This window comes from Numida meleagris, chromosome 1 (assembly GCF_002078875.1).
Source record: "Numida meleagris isolate 19003 breed g44 Domestic line chromosome 1, NumMel1.0, whole genome shotgun sequence".
Taxonomy (NCBI): domain Eukaryota; kingdom Metazoa; phylum Chordata; class Aves; order Galliformes; family Numididae; genus Numida; species Numida meleagris.
Genome location: NC_034409.1, coordinates 80965148 through 80977722, shown reverse-complemented (window position 1 = coordinate 80977722; position 12575 = coordinate 80965148). Strand labels below are relative to the sequence as shown.

The following is a 12575-nucleotide window of genomic DNA, read 5'->3' as shown; positions in this document are numbered from 1 at the left end:
CCGGCACGATGGCGCCCCCTGGCGGTGCCCTCGCCGCTCCCCCGCCCTGATCGGCCGCCGCCGAGCCGGGGCGGAGCGCGTCGGAGCGGTGGCGGCCGCCCGGCGGCGACGCCCGCTGCCCGTTACCTGCGGGGTGGTCGGGGCGGTCAGGCGCCGCCAGCGGAACAGCCGCGGCCTCCGCCCCGCCAGCTCCATGGCCAACCGGCGGCCCACAGTGCTCCGCGGCGCCGCCATGGCAACGCCGCGCCCGCCTGCCGTCGCTCGCCGATGCCGTGGCGGGAGGCGATTGGGGAGCGCGGGGGAAGCGGAGGGGTCCGCGTCTTCCTTCCTCCTCCGGCTGCGGCTTTCGGGATGCGGGTGAAGCTGTGCGGGGCGGCGGGCGGGCGGCTGGGCACGCTGGCGGGGCTGGGCCGGAGCGGGGCGGCCGCCCTGGCGCTGCCCGGCTGCCTGCTGTACACGCGGACCGGCACGGCGCCGCACCTCACCCGGGACACGCTGCGCGAGGTCAGCGGCGTGCCCGCCGTGGCACAGCTCACGCTGCCCACCATGTGAGTAACGGCGGCTCCGGGCACGGCTCTGCCCCCGCGCCGGGCGTTCCTAACGCGTCTCTGTGTCTGGCTGCAGGGCGGAGCTGCACGACGTCCTGGAGGAGTACAAGGAGGGAGCGGCAAAGTTTATAGGTAAAGTGCGGGCGTTTGCTGCTCGTAGCGTCGCAGCCGGGAGCTGGTAGTCAGCATGGACAAGAAAGTAGAAGCGATCACGAATATGTGGAAGATGAGTGAGAAGGCGGCAGTGTGACACAAGCGTGTCCAGCGTGATAAACTGCTGTCAGCAAAAGGCGAGGGGAAATGCCCAGTAGGTGACCTTTAGAATCACGGAATTTTTAAGTTTGGAGAAGAACACTAAAATCACCTAGTCCAACCGTGAGCCCATCCCCACCGTGCACACTAACCACGTCCCTCTGCCACATCCGCACGTTTCTTGAACACCTCCAGGGGCGGTGACTCCACCACCTCCCTGGGCATCCTGTGCCAGTGCCTCACTGCTCTTTCTGAAAAGAAATGTTTTCTCGTATCCAACCTGAACCTCTCCTGGAGCATCTTGAGGCCATTGCTTCTCATCCTATCACTAGTTACCTGGGTGAAGAGAAACAGATGAGATAGAGTAAGCAATTAGAAACTGCAGAGAGAGGGAGCTCAGTAAACAGCCGTGTATAAATATTCAGGAGTGCACTTGTATTAGAAACACTCACTGGGCTCCTAGTTCTGCGCAGAATTGAAATGGAAACCTTCATGTGAATTCTGACCTTGTGTGCTTACAAGCCACGCACACAAACCCAATCCCTAATTGGGGATGATGTGCGTCTGGAGAGAGATGGATGCAACTGGTGTGTCTTTAGGTGCAAAGGCCTAGGTGCAGGCTTTCCACATTCATGCTTTTTCTCACTCAAAGTGAATCTAAGGAGTACTTAAAATATGTTGTCAGCAGCATGGCCAGAAATCCATCGGAGTACAAGAATATGTAGTTTTGCTTTACTTTTTCTGCCCCTCACCTTTGCCTTAGGATTTTCAACACTGACTAGAGTGAGCTCAAATCAAAAGTTGAGACTAAAGTTGTGAGAGAAGTTACTGTAGGCCCTCTTAGTGGGGGGCTGCAAAAGGGTCTTGCTAAGTGCAATTTCTAACTGTTCATGTGAGGAGAACTCAGAACTGCCCTGAAAACAACCTTCTCTACAGCTGTCTAAGTGATTCCCTGAGAGTATCCACCTTCTAACACTGATATTTTTTGGTGATCATAAAGCAGTTGGTATCATCTGACCCAGGAAAAAAATCTTAATCCAGCATGAGGAATAATGAAAGAAGAAAATTTAAAAATCTTCATCCAGTACGAAGAATGGACAAAACCTCTCGCATCAAATCAGTCTCAAATAGTGAACACTTCTGCCCCTAAACTATTCCTGTTCTGAGGGAAGGGGAAGGAGCCATGTTGGATTTGCAGGAGCTCTGAGAAGCTAAACAAGCAGCTGGAGATCAGTTTTCCTCTTGTTCTTTATTCCTTTTAGTTTAGCAGTCGGATTGTACTTGCTCCAGTCCATTCACCTTTCATATTTTCGTGTTGAATGGTCACTTTTAGGAATACATCTGACTGTGTGTAAGTTGAATATGAAACAGTATTGCAGCCATCCTCAGTTACTGCACCAAGCCTTTGTAGTTTTTGCCAGTCCCTGTACGCTATTATCGTGAATGAAACCTTTATTATTGGAGCAGTTTGTGAATGAAACCTTTAGCTTGGTGCTAAGAGTGAGCAAAGCCACGGTTTCTGTGCGTGCAACAGCCCAAGGTTTTTTTTCCTGTCAGTCATTAGGGACTGGTAAAGGACTGCCCACATGCAGTGCATCACCAAGATCACTGTTGTTGGGCTCAGATAGTATAGGGACCTGAGAGTGCAGTGAAAGCAGAGTTGGCATCTTCATTGAATATTTCTATTCATTGTCAGTATTTCGATCTGGGGAGGTAGCTCAGAGAATGGTAGGGTGGTCAGCCAGCTCAGCAGGCTTACTGGGATGCTTTGTCCGGGTATTGAGGGAAATAGTGGCTGTATGGTAAATCCCGTTAAAGTGGTGGAGTGTCTATTTAGTTACCATAACGTTGACAGTTGTTAAGGTAGAAATCTGTTGGACGCAGATTTTTTTTTTTTATTAAATACTTCAAGATTTCGGACACTCATTTCATTACACAAGCAAAGATTTGGCTTGGATTTCCAAAGGAGGTTTGCATGCAGGTTTTGATAAACTTTAATTGCCTTGGGATAACTTATTTCATCAAGAACAATTGTAAGTCCCTTCTTTCGGAAATTTCTTGGAGGCTTTACCAATTTCAGTGCCTGTCTGTGAAGAGAAAACTGGCGTTAAGACATACTAACTTTCTGTATGATATTAGAAACCTCTGGTCTTGCAGAGATGAGTCTCTTATTTCTATAGCTGATCTGTTTTCCCACAATATGTTGTCCTTCCTTTGCAATCATAGGCTTGAGGCTGTTACTCTGTTTAGATTGTCAGACATCTCCCAGTGTACCTGTCTAATTGTAAAGTGAGTTAGCTACTGTTTCTTGCAAATTTTAGTAGTGGGCGTGTTGATCAAGAAGAAATACAAAAAAAAATCTCAGAGGGGCTATGTAGCTTGCAGGAACAGTGGCTGTTATTTCCTGTTTTATCCCAGTACTGCGCTCTGTTCCCTGCAGCTGGTAAAGCTGAGGAAGAAGTCTGCCTACCTTCTTTGGTACTGAGAGATGAATTGAGCAATATTTTTCTTTATCTGTCCTGCAGAAGAACTGCAGGGGAGGATTTGTGGGATTATTTGTGGGAGAAAACCATATTCCCTTTTGCAAATTCCCAAACCATGCCTTTACATTAGCTTTGTTTTGGTTCACAAAGCTCTGCTCTGTTGCTTTGCTCCTAGGTATGCCAGACACAGTGCTGTACTGCTCCCTTCAAGACCCGGTTGCTCCCTGTCCTTCTGGCTACAACACCAACAAGGTACAGTAACTGTAAGGACTGGAAAGAATCCACTTAAAGTTCCCAAAGAAGAGCTGCCAATCTATCCCCCCATCTGTGTGGGTGTGCCTGGAAGGTAACAAGATGATGTCCATGCACTATGTAGAAAAAGAACACTCTGTACTGAGAAGAGTGTCACTTACATGCTCATACCTCCAACTAAATAAAGCTGGATATATTCTTACTGGAAGTGTCTTTCCTGAACAGTTGAGTGATGATTCAGATGGGATGGAGAGCTTTGGAATCTTGTGCTGTTGTGGTTAGTATGATAGTAAAGGAAAAAGCATGCATTTTGGCTCATGTGCTGAACGGGCTTGCAGTGATGCCACTGATAAGCAGTAAACCTGCAATCCCATCTTTGTAGTTATAGTCTGATACAAACCCAGCAAAGGGGAAGAACATAGTATTTCTGCAGGAAGATGTCTCAGTAACCCAGGAGCCCTATGAGCCTTTGCCAGCTCCATCCTAGAAATGTGCCAATTTCCCACGCAGTGCACATGGTACCTGCTGGCTACTGTGGCCTTGGCCTGGAGGGGCAATTCCTGGTGCCTGCTTAGATAAGGTCAGTCCTGGAGCCTGCTTGGATATGATAACTTATCATGAATGGCAGGATAAGCTTCGCCAGGTAGTTTTTTGCACTGCATGGTCTTTGCTGCTAGGAACCAGCCTGAGTCCTTTCCCTGTGCAGGAAAGGAATACCTTAATCTTTTCTTCTTTTCAATTTTTTTTTCCAATTCTGCCACTAATTGGAGTGATAAGGCCAGCTGCTCCATCTCAGAGACTTCCAAACACCTTGAGAAGTTGCTGTGCTGCGTGTGTTTGATGGTTTCATGAAGGAGTATCCTGGAAATCCCAACTTGGTCATTTCTTGTTCACTCGTTGTGTCAAGGGCAGCTGAATATCTGAGCCTTGCTACTGTAGAACTTACCTCTTTGGTGCCGTTCCAGTATGTGGTGTTTCACCAGACTTCTCTCCTTTGACACTTGAGATCTGTTAACCTTTGCATGATCTTTCATCCCTGTTTTTCCTTGACAGACTGTGTCCCTGTGGGGTAACTCAGGACGCATGGAAATAACAGCTTCCAAGTTCATGGACATACAGCGGGCTATCCAGCCGGACTGGTTCCAGTGCATTGCTGACGGAGACACCATTTCTGGGGAAATTAGTAGAAAAAGGGCCAAGAAGTCTGTGGACAGATCGCTTTCCTTCCTGGATGCGTGCCTTCAGCTGCTGGAGAAGGCACCGGTAAGGTCCCAAAGATGTCAAGATTGCAGGCATCGCAGCTGCTTTTTGGCCTATGCTGCACTGTGGGCCAGTTCCAGGATGTGATTTAGTAGGAGGTCATGTCACGTATACATCACAGAATGTGCAGGTGACAGTCCTGGAGGAGAAGGTAATATCAGAAGCACTGTAGGATTTCCTTCTGGTATTCTCTTCTCTTGCCTCCTGCTACAGAACAAGAATTTCTACTAGTTTGAGAGAATTCTGTTTTTTACATTAATCTGCTTTTGGACTGTAGTGCATTTCCTTCACTTACCTTCACGCTATGTACACTGGCAAAGTAGGATCTTCTCATTCAGTTTGAGACAAGTCTGGTTTTTCTCTGAAGTCTCTTCAGTTCCAGGTGAGGGAGGACGTGCCAGGATTTGCTGGTTCTACTCTTTATTTTCTACAGATGGCTTAAAACCTCCTTCCCTTTTGGTGAAAGGGGACAAATTATCCAGGGCTGCATTACAAAGGAAAGTGCCTGCAGGAGCCAATACTGACATCCCCTGAAGGGCAATAGAATGTGAGCTCTGTTGTCTGGCAGCCAGGATAGTTGCACGTGCTTTGTGTTCTGCACGTGTAGTGTTGAGGGGACACCTACAAAAAACCGAGTACAAAGATGATCTGTGGTTATTACTTTCTGTGGGGAAGTGGAAAGAATGGCTCTAAAATTCTCGGTGAGTTAGTGTCGAGACTGGGAACAGAATCTTTTCTCTCCTAATCCCTTTCTACCTTACAGTTGGACTTTACAGTGTAGTCTGGGGGCTCATCTTACACAGGATGAATCACTGTGGCTCTTCCAAGTTCTTGTGAATGCAGGGTTTAGGTAGCAAGCATCTGTAGTCTGTGCTGTGAGATCTTGCATATCTTTGGCAGAACTCTCTAACACTTGTAGCTTTCTTCTGGGCCAGGAACTACAAGGAAGTGTAATGTTTGGGACAATTGAAGGTGGAGATGTCTTGGAAGAGAGGCTCAGATCAGCCAGGGAGACTGCCAAGAGACCCGTGGGTGGCTTTCTGTTAGATGGCTTCCAGGGACGTGCCATGGCCAAAGAGACCAAGTTGAACCTGATTTCTTCTGTCACAGCAGAGCTGCCAGAGGATAAACCAAGGTAAGTTATATTGGCGACATCCCAAGGAGTCCATCTGTCTTTTTACAGGGAGCATCTACAGGCTGCTGTGCAATATCACTGTGGGAAATAGTCACTGGCTTGCACAGTGTTGTGTGTGTGTATGCCAGGCCACTGTCAGGCTGCAGACTTCAACCGTTGTTTCAGTTTTTAGTTGCAGCTGGCACCAAGCTGTGCTCGCATTCTGGATATGAGCATTCCCCACATTTAGAAAATGATTAAATTTGAGTTCAAGTCTTCTTTATTTTCTTGAGAAAAAATTATAGATAGGATATGTCTAGGCTGTTATCTGAACTTGTTTGCGTTTGGCCTCTGAGGCCATGGTTTACTGCAGGTTAATCTAGAACAAAAATTAACAACTCATTCTACAGAGAACTCTTCTGAGAAAAAGGGTCAGGTTTGCAGTTCTACACAGGCTGAGCTCTGGAAGAGCAGAGAGGGGTGCTGGCAGAATCAGTGAGTGCTTACATGACCAGCTGGCTCTGACCTAGTACCTAAGGTGCTGAGCCCGTGAATTACCAGAGCTTGTACCGCCTGGCCAAGAGAAATTGCATTCTCTGCATTGGCATACTGTGGGAACTGCAGTAAATTCTGTGTTACTGGTTATGCCCATCTGATCCATGCCAGAGTCTGCACAGTAGTTACAGCATTCTTAACCTTTCCCAATCCCTGACGGTAACTAAAGGCTTCCAGAAAACGTGTTCTAATACTTACTAGTGGTTCAGATGTGGAAGGGTTTCTTTGAACTGCGTTGAGTTTGCTAGCTTTTGTGTGTGTGCTGGGCTGCTTCTCTCTTGCCACTGCTCTTGTATAGGTGCTTCTTTCATCATTTCCTGAAGGGAACAACAAGACAAGGGTCCTTTCGTTTTTCTGTATGTGTGCTGTCCTCTGCTATCTGAGTGTTACTTTGACCAAGTGGTGTTCAAAAGAAAGGAAAATGTGAAAGTGTTACCTGGTGCTGCAGCTTGTTTGTGCTTAGGCGTGCCTAGGGTTTGAATTTCCTTGACAATTAGAAGCCTTGCTGTGTTGTTGCCATCTTGTCTGGTTTAATTACTTAAAAAGATCCCCTGGGGGCATGAAGTCCAATCTGCTCAGGTAACCTCAGTGGCTACCAGAGCATCTGCCTCATCTGTCACGTAGTTGGCTTGTGTGAGTAAGACAAGTGTTTCTGACCCTCATATAAGAAGAAAGCTGGTTAGCCCTAGGGTTCTTGTAAGTACCTTGAATGCATGTCAGTCCTGATTTCACCTTTGCCATTCTGGCTGGAGAAGCTGTTTTGCAGCTGTATTCCACTCCAATGTGAAATTCTCCAGAAGCCAAACACTCTCTCACCTTCACCTGAGAAAGAGCTGCTTTTTGTGTTAGTGAAATGATCTTATAAATGTGATGTTTAGGGTCCTTTCAGGTACCTAAGGTTGTAGAAATCTCTTGGTAAAAATTATGGGTTTTTTAGTTGGGGCAGAACTCCTGCAAGAACAAACTTTTGTTCTTATCTCTACAAAGTTAAATTTTAGCAAGGGTTTTGATCACACGTGCAGAGCCACTGCTTCAACTATTGAGTGTTATTTTCTCCCTTTCGTAAGAGCCCGAAGCAGAAGACACTCTCACAGTAAATCTTTCCCCATCTATATTCTGTGCTCATCAATTTAATTCAAGTACTTAGAAAAGTGACTAAAAATGGCACCTTGTGACTTCGTTTATCGGCCCCTGTGTATTTTCCTAATTATCTGTTTAGATCACTGCCCTACATTAGCTCTTACTGCCGTCAGCCCAGCTGTGCACCTGCAGGAGAGCAGGAACCACTCTGTTCTCCTCTGCTTCACCAGCCCTCGGGGAAGCTGCCAGCTAAATTTGGCTAGCAGCAGGATTCCTATTACCGCTGATGGCAGTCCAGCTGGGCTGTTCCTGGCTCATAATGCCGTATCCCAGTGGATGTTACAGCCCAGCTTTTTGACCAAGTCATTTGTTTTGGTGAATCAGAGACATTTATAGAATAAAGAGCATCGGTGAGGGTGAAAAGGTAGGCTTGAGTAGGCAGAGTATGGAGAAGAAGGAAGAAAAAAAGCAAGGAACTTCTTTGTTTGAGTATTCTGCTCCAGGCAGTCCTTCAAGTGCCTAGAGAACTGCCTACTGCTAGAGACGTCCACTGCTGTTTCTGCTGGTCTAGGTGGAGTCCTTTCATACTGTCTCCTGAGCAGTTACCGAATAAAGAGGTCAATGTATCTGGTACCTGGTAGTTACTTAGGGCAGAAATATGACTAAGGAAAACGTCTGTTCTAAAGCATAGCTGTTAGGTGAATTTTGTAAAGGTATTTGCGAGGCTGAGAGAAACTAAATCACTTCAAACATAATGAGTGGAATGAGATTTTTCTTGGTAAATGTGTGATTGTGCTGTCTTCTGAATGGCAAAGAAGGAAAAGCCTCTTGTGTACTGGATTGGTTAGAGGTATAGAAATGGAATTGTGTGGGCCTCAGAGTGATAGACTGCTGTATCCACTTGATTTGTGTTTAGCAATTCCAGGGTTAACCTACACGTGTTCCACATGCCTCTTTTCCTTGAGGTACCTGTTTGCTTCTTCTTGGGATAGTCTAAGATTTGTCTTCTTATGCATCTCTTACAGAATCATCCATGGTGTGGGCAAACCAGATGAGGTGCTCGAGTGCATTGAAAGGGGAGTGGACATCTTTGAGAGCTTCTTTCCCTTCCAGGTGACGGAGCGAGGCTGTGCCTTGGTGTTTGGCTATGATTACCATTCAGATCCCGAAGCAGCAGGTAGGCTGTGTCATGTCAGCTGGTAGTGTGGCAAGCATAATTCATGCTTTGAAGGAATCTGTGTTTGCGGGTAATTTTGTCCTTGGATTAAGTGCAGCAACTACTGGGAAACTTGGATTTCAACTGTCCAGTGTTGCTTTTGAAGGTGGGCTGTTTTGGTGTGAAACCTATTTTGAAGAACGTGAGATCTCAGCCAAAATTTGAATGTCTGGTTAGGCAAAATGTGCTTAATGATTTCTCTAACACTGAACAGTCATTTCTGTAGGTTTAACTGTGTATCTGTCCTCTGTTTGACACCATTTACAAATTTTCTGCTAGCTCTAGCAGTGCAGGCTGGGCATATTTATATGGAGTTCTACTATGATACTCGATTTCTACATGTGACTAAATGTTTGTTTGTTTGTAATATACGTTACGAAGCCTTTTTCCTTTATAGCTGACCAAAGTCAGAGATACTGTTTCTCTGGGCAGCTTTCCTCTCTTTCTTTGTATTTTATACAATTCTTGTATTGATCAGCTCGTATCAGAACAGAACCAAGATGTTTGTAATGCATTACCTCACCGGGCTGTGAGATGGGAGTGTGCATAGCAACCATCTCCATAACATTCTTCAAGCAGTCATCTTGTTTTGGACTCAGTAAATGTTTTTAATACAGAAAAAAAAACATTTTACATTTTTCCTCCTAGGTGGAACTTGGTTCCTTTTCATGCCTGGATAATTCAAAACCAGATAAATAGAACAGAACATCTTGTTTCCTTCTGCTTGCTGTCATTTTTTTTAAAACCCTTCTCTTTGTTTGTTGTTGTTTACCTCATTTCATCTTATTCTTAAACCAAAAGAAATTACAGGTAGGAATAACCTCTTTGTTCTGTGACTGTGCGACACTCACTAGATGTTGACTGTGCAAACAATAATATTATTGACATTTCCAGAAACATCTCCTGCTCAACAACAAGCCTAAAAATGCCAACCTACAAAAGTAGGGGGTGATTTTTTATTTTTAAGGTAGACTACTGAGTATACACATGTGGAACCTATATCTCCCGTGCCAGTGCTGTCAGCTTCTTTTATTTTAATTGTTTAAGAAAAAAAAAAATCTAAGTCTTTGAGCTGGCTGACAGCATGGAAAGTAGAGTGAATGAATGCAGATCAGTAGGCTGTCTATTCTAACAAAATCCCAATAAAATCAATTTGTTCAGGTGACTGCATTCTGGTCAGCATGCCATTCAGACTGGAAATATTTTATAAAGAATTCAGTTCAGCAGAGTAGCAAAAAGTTGTGCTGTTATTTCAGCTCTAACTCTTCATTAGGTCTAATAGATTAGTTTTCACTTGTCTCTTGCTGTTTTAGTCATCAAAAATTGTGTTAACTAACCTTTGATAATTAAAGAAAAATTTTTGCTTATTATAGGAAGGAAGTGGAAACTTGTGGCAAGAGTTTTTTCTTTTGGCAAGAGAGTAGCAGAAATACTCTAATGTAGGATATTACTACCCTTCCTATGCCCTTGCTGACTCTTGATAGAAGGCTGTTCTCTTTTTGCTTTATAGAACTTTTAAAACAAAATGGGGCCCAGGACCTGGAGCAAAATGATATTGAAGAAAACCAGGATGAAGTTGCCAAAGCTGACCCAGAAATGACACCATTTGAGATATTTCTGAAGGAGAAAAGGTATGTGTGTTTGCGAGGGAGGAACCTGCAGCTGTACCAGGAAATGTCATTATATTTGTCCTCTATATTTTCATGTGGTCAGTAGCTGGATGGGAGACTTCATAAAATGCAAAACCATTGAAGGAAGTAAAGTACGCCTAGACACTGAATGAAGTGTCAGGTAGTCATTCTAGCTCAATGTACACAGCAGTGTATGGCTGAAAGTGCTATCATTTCCTGATCTAAAGCCAGAGATTTTCAGATTGCTTATCCAGCAGAAATAGTGTGGTCATAGCAGTGTTCCAGCTGAAAAACAGTAGTTTGACAAAAACTGTCTGAGGATCATTTTGGTCTTCTGCATCTAACTAACTTGAGTCACTTTCAGATGATACATAGGTCACTCTGAAAGTAATACCTCCTAGTTCTTTCCATGGAAACAACAAATACAAAGAGCACAATAACACTGTTTGGTAGAGCAAATCCGCAGCTACGAAGCACTATATTTCAACTTTTTTTTTTTAAATAGCTTAGTAGTCAACTGTGTTGATTTGCTCCATTCTCTCCCCACTTTGTGAGCATAGTGCATCTCACAGTAGTGGGGAATACTGTTCTGGGAATCCTTGTTTCTGATAGCTTCCTCCTCCGCAGACTGTTTGATAGCTGACAAGGTGAGTCTTGAGCTGCAGCTTTTCTGTGAGGAAAGGTGCAGTTAAGCCTTCTTTCTACTGTTAGGGGTAATGCAGTCAAAGTTATTTTCTGACTTAAATGTGTGGCTTCTTGGCTCCATAGTGAGTTCCTAAATGCTGTTAGAGTCCTTTGTGCCAGGGGTGCTGAGCTTAGATGCAACGCATCTTAAAGAAGCTAGATTCTGGCCCTCAGGGCTCAGGTCCCTGCAAAGGCCATCGAGTAATCAGATAGCCTTTGTTACTTGAGCAGGTCTTTGTACTTCTGATGTTACCAAATGTGTCTTCCTCTGTAGATACTATGATGATTTTCGTCCTTTGCTGGAAGGATGCACCTGTTACTGTTGTCAGAGGCATACTCGCGCATACCTCCATCACCTCCTCGTGAGCAATGAGCTTCTGGCTGGTGTCCTGCTCATGATGCACAACTTTCAGCACTACTTCAGCTTCTTCAGTGCCATACGAGATGCCTTAAGAGACAACAAACTGGATCAGCTGAAAAAACTCATCTTCAGTCAGGCACTGCAAGGCCCAGAAAATGCAAAGACAGCCCCGTGAGTTCAGAGAAAATAGAGGAGGGTGCAGCTCACATCCTTACCCAGTGGGACTGTGTAAACTGCACTGCTATAGCAGAGTCACCTGTTAGGTACTAAAATGCCTCCCTTCCTGGAGGGAATGCAAGGGGACATTTGAAGATGATCTCACTTCCAGGCAGGGAAGGAAGATGTTATTCAAACGTCCCTTGAAGATAATTGGCTTGGTGCGTTCTCAGGTTATAGAATAGCTTGAGCATCTCATAAAACCAATATGGACAGCTTTGTTTACGGTTATTAATTGGTGGCTTTCCGTATGGAAGAACTCTGAGTGGAAGCTCAGCAGCTGTTTGGGTCTCTTGCCCCTCTTCCCCAGAAAATGCCAGTGGTGTGGTTGTCCCTTCATGCAGCTCCTTGTGAGGTTCTGCCAGCATTGCCATGTCCCCAAGAAGAACTGATTGGAAGTGCTGCTGTATTTAGTGGCACAAAGGTACTGTACCCATACTTCATTACACTGCAGTGCAGAATGTCCTCTGGGCCCTCCACTTCAGTCAGGCATTGAAAACTCCTGCCTCAGGAGTACTAGTCTGTGGCACTAGAGCCAGAAAGCAGAGAATGTGTTTAATCCAAGTCTTGCTGCAGAGGGTTGTTGTTTTATTTTTTTTTTTTTTTGACTCTGTATCCTTTTCACCTGTATGGATTAAGATTTCAGTCATTTACTGGCATGTAGATGATCATGTACCATTCTCTCCAGATGTTCTACCACTGGACTTATAGCAGGCTCCATTAATGCCAGCTTGAGTTGGAGCTGTAGAAGGGGTTATCACAAGAAAAGGCATTGAGACAAGGTTCTGGTTGTTCCTTATTTTAAGATACTGCTTTGTTATGTCACATTCCTTTTATTCAGTTTTTTTATGCCTCTGACTTTGTAATTATGGATTTATTCATTTTATATTGCAAAGCAACAATAAAATTTGTTGTTTTCTTAA

The 12575-nt window shown here is 44.9% G+C and overlaps 2 protein-coding genes across 3 annotated transcripts in view; one reads left to right on the top strand and one right to left on the bottom strand.

Moving 5' to 3' along the window:
• CCDC191 (coiled-coil domain containing 191) overlaps positions 1–272 on the bottom strand; it is a 21391-nt gene extending 21119 nt beyond the window's left edge. The window contains exon 1 of one of the 2 annotated variants that reach the window (XM_021398606.1): positions 127–272. In XM_021398606.1, the coding sequence (XP_021254281.1) occupies positions 127–234 (108 nt within the window). In that variant the 5' untranslated portion in view covers positions 235–272. The remainder of the gene's footprint in view (positions 1–126) is intronic. The other variant, XM_021398599.1, reaches the window with a different exon arrangement.
• Positions 253–12575, top strand: QTRT2 (queuine tRNA-ribosyltransferase accessory subunit 2). Its single transcript, XM_021398771.1, has 8 exons — positions 253–548; positions 625–680; positions 3459–3535; positions 4589–4798; positions 5731–5930; positions 8570–8721; positions 10271–10391; positions 11350–12575. The coding sequence occupies exons 1-8, from the start codon at positions 268–270 to the stop codon at positions 11609–11611; spliced, it is 1359 nt and encodes a 452-aa protein (XP_021254446.1). The 5' UTR covers positions 253–267; the 3' UTR covers positions 11612–12575.

What these genes read in the sequence shown, in the direction of transcription:
- QTRT2 (XM_021398771.1), top strand. Translation starts at nt 268, where the DNA reads ATGCCGTGGCGGGAGGCGATTGGGGAGCGCGGGGGAAGCGGAGGGGTC. An exon ending in CTGGCTACAACACCAACAAG is followed by an intron (nt 3,536 to 4,588) that starts GTACAGTAACTG and finishes TTTCCTTGACAG; the next exon opens with ACTGTGTCCCTGTGGGGTAA. An exon ending in AGCTGCTGGAGAAGGCACCG is followed by an intron (nt 4,799 to 5,730) that starts GTAAGGTCCCAA and finishes CTTCTGGGCCAG; the next exon opens with GAACTACAAGGAAGTGTAAT.